Source organism: Delphinus delphis, chromosome X (genome assembly GCF_949987515.2).
Source record: "Delphinus delphis chromosome X, mDelDel1.2, whole genome shotgun sequence".
In the NCBI taxonomy this organism is placed as follows: Eukaryota; Metazoa; Chordata; class Mammalia; order Artiodactyla; family Delphinidae; genus Delphinus; species Delphinus delphis.
In genome coordinates, this window is record NC_082704.1 from 1,825,741 (window position 1) to 1,845,067 (window position 19,327).

The window sequence follows — 19,327 nt, forward strand, 5'->3', positions numbered from 1 at the left end:
TGCAGGGGACGCGGGTTTGTGCCCCGGTCCGGGAAGATCCCACATGCCGCGGAGCGGCTGGGCCCGTGAACCATGGCCGCTGAGCCTGCGCGTCCGGAGCCTGTGCTCCGCAACGGGAGAGGCCACAGCAGTGAGAGGCCCGTGTACCGCAAGAAAAAAACAAAAATAGTGGGGGGAAGGCACTTTCAAAATCCCCCAAGTTCCCCAAAGCCAGCCACCTGCATTTGCAAGAGATGGCTAGCCCTTCCCCAACCCAGTCTGGCTTTCTCCTGTAAAACCCTAAGCAGAGGGTGAGCAAGGACCATAATCCCTAGGAGGGGAAAAAAAAAAAAAACCAGAAGAAAAAAGTAATGAAAAGAAAACTCAACACTTTAGTGGGACAGAAAAGCCCCCAGAAATGTTTTTGTGTACAGGGCTTGGATCCTTTCTGTCCCCCAGTCTGGCTCCTCTCTGTTTTCTAAACATTTCCATTTCCAGGGGGCTTTTCTGTGCTTATTAGGTGTTAGAAGGCTTTGAAAACGTGATAGTATTCAGAAGAAAAGGGAAATCAATGTGCTATTTACCTCCAACTCCACCTCAATCCCTTTACTTCCAGCCAGAACACAACCTTTCCAACTACTCCCCACCTCATGTTTGTAAAGAGAAAGGTGGAACTGATTCAACTGCCCAAATAACCACAAAGTAAAACGAAAAAAGAAAAGAAGGTAAAACGGAACCAAAAGGAACTATGAAAGGAGCATAGTGTCACTCTGGGACACTATGGAACTAATACATATGGTACACCCAGTAAACAATGTTGAACACCACAAAGGCAAGAGGGAAGAGGAGCCGGGAGCACCGGTCGACCTTAGGGATGTAGTCAGGGTGAAAGAGCTTGGAAGAGAACCCTTTACTGAAGGAGCACCCAGGGCTTGGGGGGGAACTGTCATCAGACTCCGAGTCAGTGTTCTTGTCTGGATCAAAGCCCATAACATTACCATAAAGGCTGCAGGTACTGTCAACATTATACTTGAGTTGCTTCTCAAGGTCAAGGCAGCCACTCTCAACTCTGACGTCATCAGGCAAGCTACAAATGTCATGAAGGGTGCTATGGGTCTCATCAAGGGTGTTATGGATCTCCTCAAGGTTGTAGTTTGCTTCTTGCACACACCTCTGGCTGTGGACAAGCAGATGCTTCCTACTGGGGCCATGGTCTTGGCTCTCATCGGAGTTGGAGCTCTCTTCAGGGTCTTCTGGGTCACAGGTCTCAGCACGGCCATGGGCCTCTGCACAGTTGCGGATTTCAGTAGGAATAACACTGTCATCAATATCAATATCATTAATGCAAATGCCATAGCTGGGCACGGCCTGCTCTGAGGTGGATGGCAGGTCACTCAGGCTTTCTGCAGTGGCCAGCCAGGACTGGTCCGAGAGAGAAGACAGTGAGCTGAGGCTTTCTGAGGAGGCCAGAGGTGCCTGCTCTGAGATGGAGGCTAGAGAGCCGAGGCTTTCTGGGCTTGCTAGGCCAGCCCACACCCGTCTGGAGGGAGGAGAGCCATTTTCATCTTCTATGTGCAACTGGTCATCCTTTAAGGAGACAGTGGATAGACTCATGAGGTCGAATGCTGCATGTACAATCACTTTTAGGGAGCATGGGGGGGGGACTTTCCTCATGAGTACTTGTAACATGACTGATGGGCTCTTCCACTGAGAAAGCCACCTCTTCTTCCTGGGGTCTCTTGTGCGCAAGGTGCCGAGGAACAGGACCGAGAGGCTGTTAGCATGCAAGGGAAGTTCATGGCTCTTGCTGCCCCTCTGGGGCAGCTGCTACCTCTGGAGTGCTGTGTAGTGGACAGAGGCAAGACCTCCTCAGGCAGGTGGGGGTAAGTTCCCTGTAAAGGAGGGACATTAACGTACTGCCAGCAGCAAAATGCTCAGCATGGCTTTCGGAGTCAAAAGAGCAAAGGAGGGAGGGTTAGGTCAGCCTCTCTGGTGTCTCTTCCTTTCAGCTTCCCTGTGTTCCCTTTCCCTCTGGCTCCATTGCCTGCCACTGGAGGCATGCTAAGTAGACTGGATTTGAAGCCCAAAGGTCTTGGGAAATCTATAGCTCTGCCACTTATGACCTTGGACAATGACTCAACCTATAAAGGAGTGATGATAAATTGTTCTACTTCTTTCTTACCTGGAGTGCGTGTGTGTGTGCGTGTGTGTGCGTGTGCGTGTGTGTGCATGTGCGTGTGTGTGTGTGCGTGCATGTGTGCGCATGTGTGTGTTGTATGAGGATTAAAGGAGCTAAGAAATTTGAAAGGGTCAAGTGCTAATCTTAGGTTTAAGAAGTGCTCAAGGAAAGCAGATTGTCAGTCAAAAAGCCAAACCTGCATCGCCTCTTGGTAGCGGTAGCGGGTCATGACTCTTTGGGCTCTTCTGAGTTGCCTCTGAGAGCGCTGAGGTCCTCTTCGGCTGTAGAAAACATAGTTGATGTAGACATATTCTAGCAAGGACAGGAACACAAAGAAGAAGCATACGACCATATAGATGTCAATGGCCTTGATACAGGAAAATTGGGGGAGTTTATTCCGCAGATGTGAGTTGATGGCATTCAGGATGAGCATTGAAGTCAAACCTATAAACAACATAGCACAGGGTTAGTCCCCTCAGGTGGCTGAAGTTCTTGGCAAGCCATCAGACCCACACCCCACTGGAAGGGAGCAAAGGCCATCTCTGAGATTGAGAGGGCCCTCAGCAAAAGGCCTTCAGCTTACCAGGCTTAGGGCCCTGGCTCAATTGCTATCTTTGCTTCTCCTCCCCCATCTTTACACCCAACCTGTACTTCAATAGTTTAGTGATTTCCCATTGCTCTTAGGATCAAGTCAAAAATCTCCAGCCATGGTTTCATAGTGATTTACATGTCCAGCCCCGTTTTGCCCTATGATGGTCCTTTCCCCCTTTGCCTGCTAGTATGTAAGCTTTCCTGTAGTCCATCCCTCAGAAAGTTTTGTGACCCCTAAAATATTACATAAATATAAAGGTTTAGCGTAGTGTGTGCTTCTAAAGAAGGAGGCTGAAAAGTCTGCCCCAAAGATGGTGAAGGAGAAAGCAGACGAGGGTCTGGGATACACAGACATTCTGCAGAGTGGGACCAAATAAATTTGGGAGCTGATCTCTTTAGGCCCCTCCTTAGTACTGCTCAAAAGCCTTTGATGCTCCCCATTGCTTATACATGAAGTTCCAACTGCTTAAAATGGAATTTCATGTTCTTCCCAAGTCAGCCCAAGCTGCCTTTCTGCTACTCTCCCCACTTCCCCAGCTTGTGCTCCAGGCACCCTCCTGGAAGTCCTCAAAACCCAGTTTGAGCAATACTTTCTTGGTGCAGTTTTAGCCGATAAGATCTGGGTCATTACCTGGGTCATTTCCTCCTCTGGACTCTGATAGCATTTGTCTCAGCATTCCATTAGACACTTGCCAGGAGCAGCTCATCTAGAAGCCCTCTGCTGCCTAATTGGGCATTTTGATATGTTGCTTAATCAATGTTTATTGTGTTGCATTTCTGATCTAAATTTGTGACTTGTCCATTCATTTATGTATCCAGCAAATAATGAATTCTGGTACTTTGGACCCAACATACCAAGATCCCAACCCTGATGTTTTTTTCACATCTGTCTCCAATGTTGGTCTCTCTGCTGTGGATTGGCTGGGCACCTGTAGTGTGCCTGTTAGGTCCCATCTTGTTTCCTTGCCTGTGCAGTCACACACTGTTCCTTACTTTCAACTTTTTTCTGAGCAAGACAACCCAAGTTCCTTCCTGGGATGGGAACAGGACCTACCTACTGTCACCCTGGCTGCAGAGGATTCATAGTTCATCCAAAATGATATCCAGGAAACAACAGTGGTGAGGACAGTAGGCCAATAGATCTGCACAAGGTAGCTGGTGACTTCCCTCTTGACCAGGAACCTCACTATCAGGCGCACATAGGAACCTGGCAGGTAGACATACTGGTATTAGGGTGGTAGGGGTGAGGGGATTTTCCGAGTAAAGTACACGATGGTGGGGGGGAAACCAATGGCCAGTTCAGCCTCTAATATTACAGTCTGGGCAGTATGTAGACCTGACCCCATTTGCTGCCTTAAGGCCAGTGACAATGGCATGTGTCAGCAGGCCCATATGGCGTAGCAAGTCTGCTATCTCTTCCTTCCTTCCTCACTTTCTCCATGTCAACTGAAGTTGAAATGGGAAAGACATGAGATATTTCAAAGCTACAACAGATGGAAGGGGAGAGGCTGGCCCTGGAAGGAGGCCTGTGGAGTGTCAAACCTGGCCAACTGCTTCCACACACATTTCCTCATTGGCAGAGGGTAAGCCATTGGGACTTTATGAAGGGGGCTTTGGAAGGTATCCAGAACAAGAAGGGAATAGGAAAGAAGGAAGAAGAGAGTCTAGAGGTCAAAGGCAGAGGTTACCAGGAATTTCCTAGGGTACAAAAGAGACAGGAGATAGGAGAGAAGGAGGGGGTCAGACCCACCTGTGTAGAAAAACACCTCTTTGCTAGTCATCGTCTTTCCTAGGAAACTGAACTGAGGGATGTGCAGCTTCTCAGTACCCTGGATGGCATTCCCATTGCCTTCCCAGTATAATAGGATGTCTTCAACTGTGTAGCCGTCTAGGAGGGGGAAGGAAACAGAGTTAATCTCAGAGAGCAGGCATAGGCAGATTTCACACCAGAGGAGCTTGTGAAAACCAAAGGGTAGTTGGAACCTGCAATATTGGGGTACCTTTGTGTTTTGTGGGTCTGAGCATAAGGAAGGGGGTCACATGGAAAGAGAACTCTCAGTTTGAAGTTTCTTATCCAGGAAGGAAAGCACAGCAAAGAGATATGCTCCTACCCATTAGCTTGTGCACAATTTTCCCATAGCTAGGCACATTTCCCTATGGGACTCTTTATAGCCTAAAGGCCACCTTCTCCCTGATACCATACGTATATATACCCCTCTCTGTCTGTCTTTCTGTCTCTATCTATCTATCTATCTATCTATCTATCTATCTATCTATCTATCTATCATCTATCTACCTGGGAGAGAGAGAAATGGGGGAGGGAGGGAGTAGGGGAGATATGCAGGCCCTCTCACTGTCAAGTTTGCCTTTGGCTTCATCACGGCCCCAATGCTGGGTAGGGAAAAAAGGGGCCTTGGGAGACATACGTACAGCTCTCCACCTCCAGCTTGCAGGTCTGCTTGTCGAGAGGGAATTTTTGCAGATTCATGGAACAAGCTGCTGTGGTGGTGAGCCTGCAAAGGAAAAGCAAAAGGAACAGAAAAGTGAGTCAAGCCCAGGCAAGTAACTGTTCCTGAGAAGACTGAAGGGGTGGGGTGGGGAGAGGCACCCCAAGGACTGACCCACCTAACACCTTCCCACACTGGCCACATTAGAGCTGGGTCCTCCTTCCCTCCCTTTCTTCTCTCCTTCTTTCTCCTCCCCCACCCTGCCCCCGCCCCGCACGCTTCCTTCCCTCCTACAGGAAAGATGAGTTGCAGTTGTGTAAGGAGGAGAGAGGGAATTTGTATGTGACAGACACCCAAAAGTCTGGTAGGACTTACACAGGTGACAACAGATACATGGCATGTCAGGAAGCCTCAGGGTGTCAGAATGGGAAGGGTCCTTGAGGAAACTGAATGCAGAGGCAGAAAGAGGACTTTCTTGCTGAAGGAGCAGCAAAGCTGTCAGGAGGAAACCGCTACACTGAAGCAGCTGAAACACCAGATCTGTTGTGGAGTGCCTGTGTGTGGTGTGCGGGTAACGATGTGGGCAGTGGCCCCGGCCTACCTTTGGCCATGGGAGCTGTTCCGGCAGCAATCTCATCTCTGTGTATTGCTTATGAGGGTACTGGGGCTTAGCAAAATGCCAGTGGGTATAAATGGATAGGAGGGATTAATATATCTGAGGTGAGCTATGGAATGGGGCTTCAAGTTGTCATGTGGTAGGTCCAAGAGAGGAATCTGAGGAGGGATCTTGGAAGACCTGGGGAAGTGGGAGAAGTGAACAATGGGGAAGAGGATAATTAGAAGAGGTCTTTGCAGCCCCAGCTGGGAAGCTCTGGCCCCTTCCTTGTCCTGCCTTTCCCAGTTGCTTATACCACCCTTGTCCCTTTCAACTCTTGAAGTGATTTCCATTTTGTACAGTGGGTAGTGTGTGTGTGTGTGTGTGTGTGTGTGTGTGTGTGTGTGTGTGTGTATTTATCTCCTTTCTGTGAATTCTACATGAACATTAATCAGCTGAGGCCCCCTTTGTGACCAGTGACCTGTTCCCTGTAAGCTTTGTTGTTCTCTGACTCCAGTGTCTGGGTCCATGGGAAAGTGGATGGAGAAAGAAGAGGGAAACAAAGGGATTAAGCAAGAGAACCGCAGAGAAAGAGCTGTACCCTAGTAGCTCCCTCTTGGAGACATTTTCTGAGCTAAATTTATGTCTCATGCTTGTCTTAAGAGACTTTTTGTAAGAGATGAGGCTGTGCGGAGGGCTTTGGTGACTGTCTGCTATGCTATAAATAGGCCAGTGGGGAGCTCCAGTGTGCACACATTCTGTTTGTACAAAGCCATAGGCAATATACGCACACTGCGCACCCTTGGGGCCCCTGCATGTTGCATATATGATCAATGGCAGAGACCAGTCCCCCTCCTTCACTGCATGGGAGAGAAAAGACACAAATAAATAACAGAATATACATTCAATGCTAAGGCAAAGGGAGAGCTCTTCCAGTTGAGAGTATCAAAGATGATTTCTTGACAAAGAGGGCATTTGAATTAGGGATTGAAGGATAGGAAAGCTTCAGACTCGTGGAAAGAGGAACGGGTCATTCCAGACAGAAGCAACAGCATAAGGCAAGGTGTGGGGACAGGACAGCCAAGGATGGCTGTGGGAAACTCTGAAGGTTCCACTTTGACTACTGAGTGAGGGGGGCAGTGAAAGAGAGATTTGGAAAGCAGTGGGCTCCTCTGTGTGTCCCTTGGAGTGTGTTCATGGGATAATTAATGGGAAGAAGGTAGGCTGTCATGGTGACCCCCAGGTCCCTGGGGGAACTCACCGGATGCCATACCGCACCGTTCCATCTGGCTGAAGCTGAAACACGCGATTTTCTACAGTCACATCATGCACAAAAGCATCCTTGCTATTTAGAAAGTAGCAGTCAGGGACCCAGAACTTCTCAAGCATCTGATAGTCCAGGGTCAGGTTCAGATTGGTCTCATAGTATGCTAAACGTGGATCTTTCCAGGTCTGATGAAAAAACATTGTAATAGTATAGTCCTGAGGAAAGAAAGGTAAATCCTAGTTGTAAGTGAGGTTGCCCAGCTTTCTGTCCTCGGTGTTTGTGTGTATGCAGGTGTATGAAATACATCCTAAATATAGATGCGTAACGAAACATATGTAAGAGTGTTCAATGTTACGAATAATAAAATGAGCCCCATAAAATTAAAATTCAGGTTAAGAAATAGAATATTCCCAATAACTATCAATCTTCAACGTGTCTCTTGCAGAACATATTTCCCACACCTCCCAGCAGTAACCATTATCTTAGATTTTAATGATAATAATCCCTTGCTTTTTCTATTTTTTCTCTATGTTTTCTTAAGTTTTATTGTCTATGTATTTCTAAGAAACATATTGCTTAGTTGGACTTATTTAAAATTTTTTTCTAAATGGAATCACACTATGTATTCATAAGTTGCTTCTTTCACTCAACATTATGTTTGTGTGTTTGCTCAGGTCGATGTGTGTAATTAAAATTTGTTCACTTGCATTGCTGGATACTATTCCCTTATATGAATATACTATGTGTATTATTATGTGATGACACCATACACATCAAAATCACAATGAAATAAAAACTATAAAGCAAAAGTTCCAGTTTATACCCCTATAAAGTGCAGATAAGAGCTCCCAATGCTCCTGCCTTACCAACATTGGTACTGTCTGACTTTTGACTTTTTGCTAGTCTGGTGGATATGTAATGGGTTCTCACTGTGGTCTTATTTTGCATTTCACTGATTAATAATAAAGTCAAGCATCTTTTCATAAGTTTATCTGCTACTTGGTTTTCTTCACAAAAGTGAAGTTCTTGTTTAAATTTTCTGATCATTTTTCTATTGCTTTAAAAATATTCTTCTCACTCTCACTCTGTGAGAGTGACATGGACTTATATACACTACCAAACATAAAATAGATAGCTAGTGGGAAGCAGCCTTATAGCCTAGGGAGATCAGCTCTGTGCTCTGTGACCACCTAGAGGGGTGGGATAGGGAGGGTGGGAGGGAGGGAGACGCAAGAGGGAAGAGATATGGGGATATATGTATATGTATAACTGATTCACTTTGTTATAAAGCAGAAACTAACACACCATTGTAAAGCAGTTATACTCCAATAAAGATGTTAAAAAAATAAAAATATTCTTATTAATTCACAGGAATTATGTGTATTTTCAATACCAGTCCTTTGTGTTGCAAATATTTTAGTCCAATCTGAACTATCCTTTCAAACTTGTCATGCTCAGTTTGCTTTTTTATTTTGCAAAACAGAAGTGCCAGAAGTTTTGGCTAAAGAGAATATTAATATAGTTTAGTTACCAGTATTTATTTTTATAGTTTGTGTTTTCTGTGTCTTTTTTAAAAAGTCCTTACCTATCTCAAAGACACTAAAAGAATATCCTATATTATATTTTAAAACCATCATAAGCCTTTCACTTTAAGGTCTGTAATACATCTAGATTTATTTATTTTTAATTTCAGGTGGCTGTAGTTTCCAAAACCTACTGTGCCCTCCATGTGGCCTCTGCTGCAGGTCAGAACAACAGGCTTATGACCCTGCTCCTTGTCTCATGGCTGGAGCTGACACACTTACCATAGTCATTTCTGAGATCTGTTCAATACTGGAGACATAGATAGATACTCCCACTGGCACAGGGGCACCTACAATACAGGAAGACACTATTACATGCAGTGTAGGAAAAAGGGTAAAACATGGACTCAGGAGCCAGACTGCCTGAAGTTTGAACCCCATTTTGGCACTTACTAGCTATGTGACCTTGAATAAGCTACCTAACCTCTCTGAGCTTAGTTTCCTCATGAGTAAAATGGGGATAATGATAGCACTTATCTCATAGTTAATGCAACCCAAGCACTTAGAGTAGGGCCTGGCTCACAATATGCTGAAAAGAAAGAGTCAGGCCAAAATGAAGAAAAAAATAAGGCAATGAAGCACTCTTTTTCTAAACGTTTTCTTGATAAAAAACTTAAGAGAAATGAGCCCCAAAACAAGATTTGTGGTGTGCATGAGCATATTTGTGTGAGTTCATGTGAATGTGTCCATGTGGGAACGAACGTGTGTTTTTGTGTGAATGAATGCGTGAGCTGTGTGCATGAGTGTATGTGAGCATGTTCACATACCTGAGTAAATCTGTGCATGTATTCATGTGCAGGTGAATGTGTCAGTGTGCACATGAGTGTATTTCAGCATGTTTGTATGCTTGAGTGTGTTGTGTGGGAGTGAATTATGAGTTAATGTGTTTGTGTGATCATGTATGAGAGAATGTGTGACTGTGTGAGTGTATGTGAGCTTGTTAATGTGCAAGGGAATGTGTGAACATGGGTGTGTTTGTAACCTTGTTTGTATGTGTGTGAGTGAATTTGTGAGTGTTTTCATGTATGTGAGCATGTTTCTGTATAAGTGAATGTGTGAGCACATTTCTGGGTGAATGAATGCGTCAGCATGTGTGTGTATTTGAGTGTATTGTGTGGGAGTGAATATGTAGGTTATTTGTGTGAGGCTGTTCACTTAGTGTATCTGTGAGCATGTCCATGTGTAAGTGAATGCATGATTATGTTTGTGTGTGTAAAGTTGTGTTTGGGAATGTAAGTGAACTTATGGGTGTATGTATGTGTGAGTGAGCAAGTTCATTGTATGAATATATGAATGTATTTGTGTGTGTGACCTTGTTCACATGCAAGTGATAAGTGTGATAAATGATTACACTTCTACACTCACACCCATCACACTTATAACTGTGAGTGTGTAAGTAAGCATGTTTATGTGCTTGAGAAAATCTGTGAACTTGTCCATGTGTGTGTGGCTGAATGTGTGTGTTTGAGTGAGTGTGTGATCATGCTGATGTGCAAGTGAACCCATGAGCATATCCATATGTGTTAGCATGTCACTATACAGGTATGAGTGAATGTGTGAGCATGTTCAGGTGCGTGTGTTTCTGAGTTGGCAAATATGTAGACATGTTTGTATATGTGTGCATGTGTGAGTGAACATGTGGGTATCTTCATGTGTGTGAATGACAAAGCATGTGTGAGTGTGTGTGTCTATGTGTGTGAGTGAATTTGTGTTTGTATATCTGAGGATGTTTGTGTGCAAGTATAAGTGAATGCATGAGCATGTGGATGTATGTGGGTGTGTTTGAATGAATTTGTGAGTGTGTTTGTGTATGTGAGCACGTTTGTGTGAGAATGAATGTATGAACATGTTCATGTGTGTATGCAAATGTGTGAGCATGTGTGTTAGTGTATGTGAGGGTGTATATGTGTGTGAGTGAATTTGTGTGTTCATGTGAGTGAGTACATGGGTGAGGGTGTTTGTGTGTGTTAATATGTAACTGTGATTGAATTTGTGCGTGTACATGTGCATGTGTGCGTGTGTGTGTGTGTGTGTCTGTCTGTCTGTCTGTCTGTTTCTGCCTCCTGGCTTTCTTTTTCAGGACTAGGTGTTAGTGCTGCCCATTCAAATGTGATAATGGATGTGCAAATATGTACTAGACTATAAAGTACTGTGGAAAAATACATTTTAGTTGTTTCCTCATTGACTCAAAACTCTTCACCGGGCCTCACAGCTAAGCCATTATTCTATGTGTATTACATCACATAGCTGTTATGGAAACACGTGTGACGCTTCCAATTCAGCCTGCTGGCTTCACTGCAGGCTGGCTGCCTAGAAGCTGAGCTGCAAAGTGCTATTGGGAATCCACGTATGAATGGCAGCTGAGAAGTAAATGGGCCTCTGTGTGAAGGCATAGCATTCACAGCTATTGTGAATGATCGCTATGTAGTGACAGGAGTTTCTAGAAAGGCAGTTTTTTTATTACAGCCTTTCAGGCTCCCCACATGCGTTTAGATGAGGATGGAGGCTGTGTTACGCAGGCAACAAGCCCCAGAAGGGCCAGGCAGTCATCCCCTCAACTACCTCACTCTAGTGTCAAACTTATAATCCTAGACCATTCTGTGTCATTCAGGCAATCCAATCACTTACAGCAGAATCCTGGGGACCCGAACCCTAAAGTGCCAGGGCTCAGCTTTGTCCAAGATTCCCAGTTGAAGAGGCAAGTGGGAACTGAAGTGCAGTCCACATTCCCCTAACCAAGGCATGAGTCTTGGTCCAGGACTGTGGCCTGGAGGAAGGAGACCTGGGATCTTTTTCTAATTTATCCACCTAAATTAGGAGGGAATACCTTATGTGCTAGTAGTGGTCAGAACAAGAGCTTAGCTAAGATATCCCACATCCTTACAAGGATAACAGAGGGGAACAAGATGCTTCCAGGTAAGGTATCTAAATGCTATCTCGGGGATGATGGCCTCTGTCCCATATCCCATCACTGTCCTTCCTGATGGACTCAGGAAGGCAGAAAAAGTGGAAGGGGGTAATCACTTCCCTCCCTCTTGGAAACTTTGCTACCCAACTCTACTTCCTCCCTCGCATCCATCAGAGTACCAGAGGAAGAGGAGGCAAATGAAGGAATGATGAAGATGTCCCATTTATTCCTTCACTCCACACCTATGTCATACCAGGTGATGGGCTAAGCAAAGGCCTTAGGGACCTGCCTTTTGCAGCACGTGCTCAGAAAGAAGCAGCTTTGTTAACTTTCCCTGGTCCCTCCTCCTCCTCTTCATCCTCCTCTTCTCAAGGAAGGAATGTCTCCCATTTGAACCCAATCACAGTTAGGTCATGTCTCTGCATGTGGGGGGCGTGTGTGCCTGCGTGTTAAGCTCTGAAACTCTACTTCACTTCAAACACAGAGGGAAATTTGATTCTGTGTCTAGTGGGAGTCATGGACTACCCCAACTCTAAACCCCCTGGCCCAGCTCTCCAATTGACTGCCTCCCCCCAACCCAATAAAACAGCCCCAGACTTAGAGTCTGTAGTTCCTCCTTCTGTCTAAATGCTAGAAGGTCCTGCATTGTCCTTGCTCTCCCACCTTCATCTACTGTTTGGCCAAACTGGGGACCCAGCTATTCCCATACTCCCCAGGTCTGCATGCCCATAAAGCTTAGGTAACCCAGGAGGTTAGGCATCAGGTGTAAACAAATCCAAGTTAGCTCAAAAAATGTTGGTGAGGTGCCTTGGAGATACCATGGGCCAGCCACACCTGACAATCCCCAGAGGGTGGTCCTTGCCCCTGTTTTGTCCCCATAGCCCCGGATGCCTGCAGAGATGGCAACCTGAAGCAGCGAGGAGAACGTGCTTGATATACTTGAATGGCTGTTGGTTAGCCTTTGCTGAGAAACAGGAAAACAATGAATTGAGAAAATGTAACAGCTACACCCTTGACACCCACTGTTGCTTGGTGCAACTGGTCTAAAACCAGTGTCATGCAATGGAGTGCTGGCTGTGCCCTAATACCTGAATTTCTATAATGAAAGAACTTACCTTCTGCCCTCTCCACTCCAGCCTCCCACTCCCCAGTGCACGCTCACCTTGGATCCAGGGACAGCACGGCCTTCTGCCCTCACACTCGGAGGAAGCAAAGGAGCCAATGGGATACCAGTCAAATGTCCAACCTCCAAACCTTAGGGCATAGGGCGATCAACTTGGTTTTCAAGGGGGCTCCCTAAGCAAATCACAGAGCCCCCCAGTGGTCTAGCACAAAGGCAAGTGCTAACAGCTGTGTGCCCTTTAGGGTGGAGGCTTTGTGTATTCAGAAGACCTCTATTCATAGGTACAAATGTGAATATTAGCATTTATTAACCCTTTAGATTGGGTGTCTAGTTCTACCACCTGCAGGAAGGAGAGTGCTTTCTCTGACTTAGCTGCCCTACTTTTTAGCTCTTTCTCTGTTTCCTCTGAGCCAAAATGTGACTAATGTCTATTTAATGCACCCTTCCTCTTGTCTGTCCTTGGTCTGGGTTTCTTGGGTGTCCCCTCAGCCAGAGAATGCTATTCCTGTTCTGTGGGGTCAGGGAAGGTTGCCTGTTACTTTAAAGCTGTGTGATGGAAGCCAGTCACCCTTTCCAAAGCCAGGGGTAGGGGTAGGTGAGGCTAGGCAGAAATAAGAGGAGAAATTGATGTATTGGCTTCCTGGAGGTTTGTATTTCAGTTTCCTTGTCATTTCTCACCTTTGTGTTTAAGATCTGAGTGCTAGGCTAAGGAGTTTAGATTTTATTTTGCAGTTAAATAAAGCCATCAAAAGTTCCTGAGGTGGTTAGGTGGGATTAATAAAGATCATGCTGACTGCAGTGTGTTGAATAAACTGAACTTGGTAGGAGCTGAAGTCTTGGGGAGGGGGAGCAGAAGCAGAAGTGCCTGGGACCCAGGTGGGTGAAGTAAACTAGGCAGAGAAGTCCATGCCCTTAGTTATAAGCCAGCTGAATGGGGTAAGTGCCCAGGGTGCAAAGAATGTGTTCACAGGTGGAACACGTGTCCTCCCCATAGATGAAGCAGAAAACTCTAGCATGAGAAGCACACCTGTTGTGATTAGTGCTTCTCCAGCCACCCCAGGGAGTGTGCTTCAGGCTCCGTGCCACTGTAAAGGAGTGTGGAGGGGGCAGAGGCCTCTTGCATTAGAAGGCGGAGAAATGGGAGAAATTCCAGGGGCAGAGTGAAAGGCCTGTGGGTTGGGGGCCTGGGAGTGCTCTGCTACAGGTCTCTGCAGGGTCGGGAAGGTGGGGTTTGGAGAGGCACAAGTGTCCGGTCTAGAGGACTGCTCCTGGTCAGCTCACTGGGTGGGGCTGGCTTGTTGTATCTCAGCTCTAGTATCTGGACGTGTCTTACCTCCAAAATTGGGCCTCAGACGGACATCATATTTCGACAGCACCCTGTCCAAAATCTTGTGAACCATAGCTTCATTTGCACAACTTTTGCTGAAAGAGAAGTCATTGGTAAATATTGGTCATCAGTGAATGCCACACTGCTTCTCAGAAAACAAACAACAAAGAGCACCCTAAGCATCAACTTGCCAGGGCCTTCCCTCCTGCACACATGCAGACATATACAGTCATACATGTACACGTCTCTCCCCGCTCCCCTCCATCCCTGCAGTGAGTCAGCCAGAAGCACAGCAGCGACGCAGACTCCTCTTCCCCCCTCCTCCTCCCCAGCTTTAATCCAAAGGGTGGGGCCTCAAGACTGGATTCTTGTTACCAGGCAGAATTGGGGGGATGGGGGGAAACTGTAGGGGAAGTGGAGAGAAGAGGGTGTGGGCAGGTGTGAGCCCTCACATAATGTATTACTTCAGCCCCCTAAGGAGCCCCACTTTACCATCAGCCTGGATGCAGCTTTCCAGGTTGGTGGGAGTCCTCTTTCTGGGGGCACCTGATTGCCCCAGGAAAGGTCATCTTTCACCCTCAGTACTCCCATGAGCTGATCCCACCAGTCTATGTTCTCTAGCTCAGTCACATTTCCCCTACCTAGGCTAAGGCCAGCATTTTGTTGTCACGTCTATGTGAATCTTGTTTTTGTACACCTCTAAGACTTGGCATATTACATATGACACAGAGAGACAGCCTTGCTCATGTAGCAGAGTTTTATGACCCTCATCAATCATCATTTTTGATTCTTGGGGTTCAGGGCTGTCCTCAAAAACACATGTATTCTTGGAGCAGGGATCTCTTTGGCTAAGCATGTGCTTCCAGCCTAGACATGTCTTGGGTGAGCACATGTAAATGGACCCAGCGCAACCCCGCAGAGAGCTGGCCTTTCCAGAAGTCTCTGATGTGCCCACCCAATTCACCTAGTCCTTCATGGGGGGCTCTTTTCCCCAAAAGGGGCTTGTGAATGAGAATAGGCCCTGGGCATCACTATGACTCTTAGGATCTTTGATGCATTGACTATGGAATGTCAGCCTCTGCAAATCTCTCTCGTGTGTGTGTGTGTGTGTGTGTGTGTGTGTGTGTGTGTGTGTGTATGTGTGTGTTCACTAGCGCAGTTTGGTATGTTGGGTTGAGGACATTGCAGAGCTGTCTGCTGGAACCTTGCCCAACTATGCCCCCTTTTCCTAATACATGTTCATTTCTGGTTTGCCATTTTAAAAATTATTCTCAATCATCTTTAAAAAAAATCTCATCATCTTTAATGACAAAATTTCAAAGTGTGCACATGAATGATTCCTGAATTAAAGCAACGCATTTCTGCCTGTTTAGGACCACACACACATTATCCATATGCCAGCACTCAGGATCTGTGGCCACCACAAATACACATTTCCATGTGATCTACATGTAAAGGCTGACTGTTTAACATCTCTTCAGTTATTTGCAGACCCAAACAAACTTGAAATCAAACAGCTAATCTTCAAATGTTTTCACAGGAAGCAAGTACAAAAATGCACCCATCTCAGGCCACAAGGTTATATGCTATACAGCCGCCGATCGCACTGTCTGGGCTACGATGAGGTTGAGTCAATAATTTCTACCTGCAGCATCGGAAAAGGTCCCTCACTGCTCAACACACGCATTCAGGAACACACGCACGCACCTCATGGGATAGAAAAAAAATCCGGACTCAAACAGGTGTCTCTACTGTCTATGTTTTGTGAATTTCTCATCACCCTGTACCCCCTTCCCCTAATCCTACAGGTGCCAAAGGACGTGACTGGGAAAAGCTACTAGGGGCCTTGGTCCCCAGGGGATGGATGGCAGACCTTGGGGTGAGAGCATCTTTCCCCCCCACCCCCTGGGGCTGCAGTTTGGGCACACGCGGGGCTCTGTCAGGTCAGGCGCCGCAGTAACAGGTGGGCTGAAGCACAGGGCCCCCCGCGGCCCCCACTCCCATCCCACCAACCTCCAGGGACCTATAGGCAGGGCCCGCACGCCAGGGCTCGGCGAGCCCGGGTCCAAGTCTTCCCCAGCCCGCTCCGTCCAAGAGGTCCGAGGCTGCCTATCCTCTCCTGTCACCGCCATGCCCAGGCTGGCGGCTCCCGCTTACCAGTTGAAGAGGTCCAGGACGACATCGGGCACGGTGGAGGAGAGCTCGAAGAAGTGGAACTTCGGGGTGGGATTGAGGTCGTTGCCCTCCGCGAGCCAGGTTCTGATGAGCAGCAGAAGCACAGCGGCTCGCAGCATCCCACGGATGCCCATGGCTACGGCACTCCGGGGGTCGGAGGGCGCGAGAGACTGCCGTCAGCCGCCGGGGAAAGGGACGGGGTGTGGGCAGTGCGGGGAGAGAGGGAGCTGGGGGGTCGCTAGGAGTCGCCTCTAAGGAGACAGTAGCGAGAGTATGGGGAGCAGGGAGCGCGGGGTTCGGACCGGAGCCCAGAACCCAGGGGGAGCAGTCCTCCAGTACCTCTGCCCGACGCAGCGCCCTCAGGACGCGCCCAGCAGGTGCGAGGTGCGCTCCGTCTGCGGCCGCTCCAGGCTGCGACTGGGCACCCAGCCTGGAGCCCGGCTGGCTCCGCCCACTCCGACGGTAGCACTGGCAGAAGCAATCCGGCAGGTGCCAGGAGCCGCACAAAAAGGCGCGCGCTCTTGCCTCCGCCCGCAGCCAGCGCACCGCCCGCTCCCCGCCCCTTCAGACCTCTGCAGTCGTCCCCCTGCTAGCAACAGACACAGACAGGGGCGGGGCCGGCCCGGGGGAGGGGGAGGGGAATCGGCTGCAGGGGGGCTGGGCATGCATCCGCACCTAGGGCACCCGGTGGGTCCTGCTCTTTCTCTCTGCAAAAATGCAAAATGTGCGTTTCTTTTGGAAGACCGTGTGCCCAGGAGTTTGTTTTTTGTGGTGAGGGAGTGAGGTAATTAGACTGCCCTGGCTGAATCTACATTCTGATAGAGCTGGACACATTTGGGTCCCCAGGACAAAGCTCAGGGAACTGGAAGGGTTCACCAACTGGGATCACGCTGAGATGTGACTGTCCCATAGCCAGGGCTGACACCGTGGAAGGGGAAGAAGGCAAAGACCAGTGTTTCAGATATTCAAGGGAGTTAGTCCCTGGAGAGCAGGCAACTCTAATGCTCCTGCATTTTGGGCCCATCCTGTGGAAAAGCCTGGAATTTTAACTATTCTTTCCACTACCTCAAACACTCTCCTATGAAACAAAAGGATCTCAGAGGATAGGGAAATTCCTTCACCCAATCCCCTCTGTCCTTCCCTTCTCAGATCCTTGACAAATGAAGTTCAGAAAGACGTCCTTCAGAGCACATGGGCCAAATGGGCAATCGATAAATAGATCTCAGTCACGTTCACCAATGCTGAACTTCCTAAGGCATGCCACTGAGAAGGGTTTCAATGAAAATGAATTTTAGGTTCACTCTTGGTTAGCTAAAACATTTACACAGAGATATAGCCCTCTTCTCCTTTCTCTCAGTATTTGGTGAAGTGAGTTGGGACTACTTGTGCTCAGAAAACCTCCAGTTGCCTGGTTGGTTGAGTGTTTCCCACACTTAAGTGTTTAACTCTTTATCCCCACTTTCTTAACCATCTTAGAACCAAACTTTAAAAAAATGTGTCTCATAGTCCCCTGCCTTTTTGAACGAGCAGAACACCCTTGCACCTTCCTTTCCCTTTGCCCCACTATTGCAGCAAATGGTCTCCTTCTCACATGAGTGTAGAAATAAAAGAAGATGGTGGAACCTGCATGTCACTGGCTATTACATACAGGAATGGATCAATAAAACTCATCCCTACTGCTATTAATTCTGCCCCCATTGTCTCTGGTCATCCAGGCATCCTTGTAGAGACAATCCTTGCTTGATAAAAGTGGGAATGGCTATTCCAGGTCATTTTGTCCAACCACCTGGATTGTAATATGGAGAAACTGAGGCCCAGAGAAGGAAAAGGGGTTGGCCTGAGGTCACATAACAGTAGAGGCCCAAACTAGAATCCTATTTCCAGGTTTGACTACTTCCAAAACATTATGTTTTCTGTTTTGTTTTGTTTTGTTTTGTTTTAGTGTGATTCAGTGTCCACTGGAAATTCAGGCAACCGCCAGCAGATGGGAGTAAATTTATTTGGATGAGGATGTTCCCAGTATCCTGGAATCAAATTCCACAGGCAATTGGTCCCTCATTTGTCAGGGGAAAACAAGCCTGAAGCTTGAAGTTTTATTCCTAGGTGGCCTTGTGACTATGAAGATTGCCAAAAAGTTGATGATGAAGAATTCACTTCCAGGCCTTACATCCCAGAGGGTCCTCCCCGACTTCTGCTCTCCCTAGAGGTAATGCTTTGTTGAAATTTCTAACTCACAAGACAAATAGCCCACAAAACAACAAGAAATACAAAAATGCCACTATAATTTGCATCAATACTTGTTGAACTTTGGTCTAGTTAATTTATTAGAATATCCATAAATATCCAGATTGAATGGGCTTACACCTATGGGATCATGATGTAGGAGAAAGAGCATTGACCTGGAAGTTAGCCCATCTGTGTTCTGGATCCAAGTCTGCCACACGGCAGTAAATGTTCCAGTTTGGCTGGAGTGTAGGTTATGTTTGGAGTAAGACAAGAGGTAAGAGAGGTAAGAGGCAAGAGATTAGGCAGAACCTGGCCTAGTGAGCACCCACACTCAGTGTAAAATAAATAAATGGAGCAAGAGAGTTTTGGACCTAATTGTCCAAACAAAGGAATTTGATTTTTATTTTAGAGTCAACTGTATGCTTTTGAAAGGATTGTGCAAGGGAATGACTCAATCAGAACGGTGCCTTGGAAGAATGCCTGGTTACCTTGTGAAGGAGAAACTGGAAGGAAGAGAAACTGAGGACGATGACAGTAGTTAGGAGAGTATTGTTTACTTCTGCTTCTTAAAAAGCTAAAAATAATGAGTCTAATCTATAGATTCAATGAAATCCCTATCAAACTTCCAATGGCATTTTTCACAGAAATACAAAAAAAGAATCCTAAGATTCATACAGAATGATAAAATACCCTGAATAGCTAAAGTAATACCAAGAAAGAAGAACAAAGCTGGAGACATAACAATTCCTGATTTTAAACTTTATTGCAAAGCTATAGTAATCAGTACAGCATGGTACTGGCATAAAAATAGACACATAGAACAATGGAATAGAATTGAGATCCCAGAAGAAAGCCCATGCCTATATGGTCAACTAATATTTGACAAAGGAGCCAAAAAGACTCAATGGGGAAATAAGAGTCTCTTCA

At 46.7% G+C, this 19,327-nt stretch overlaps 1 protein-coding gene across 1 annotated transcript; it reads right to left on the reverse strand.

Annotated features, from left to right (window-relative positions):
• Nucleotides 1-765: 765 nt before the first annotated feature.
• GABRQ (gamma-aminobutyric acid type A receptor subunit theta) lies at nt 766-16,308 on the reverse strand. Its single transcript, XM_060002325.1, has 9 exons — nt 16,157-16,308; nt 14,006-14,094; nt 8,864-8,931; nt 7,053-7,273; nt 5,180-5,262; nt 4,500-4,637; nt 3,804-3,956; nt 2,359-2,602; nt 766-1,588 (listed from the first exon to the last, which is right to left on the reverse strand). Exons 1-9 carry the CDS (start codon nt 16,306-16,308, stop codon nt 766-768), a joined length of 1,971 nt encoding a protein of 656 aa, XP_059858308.1.
• Between the last annotated feature and the right edge of the window lie 3,019 nt (nt 16,309-19,327).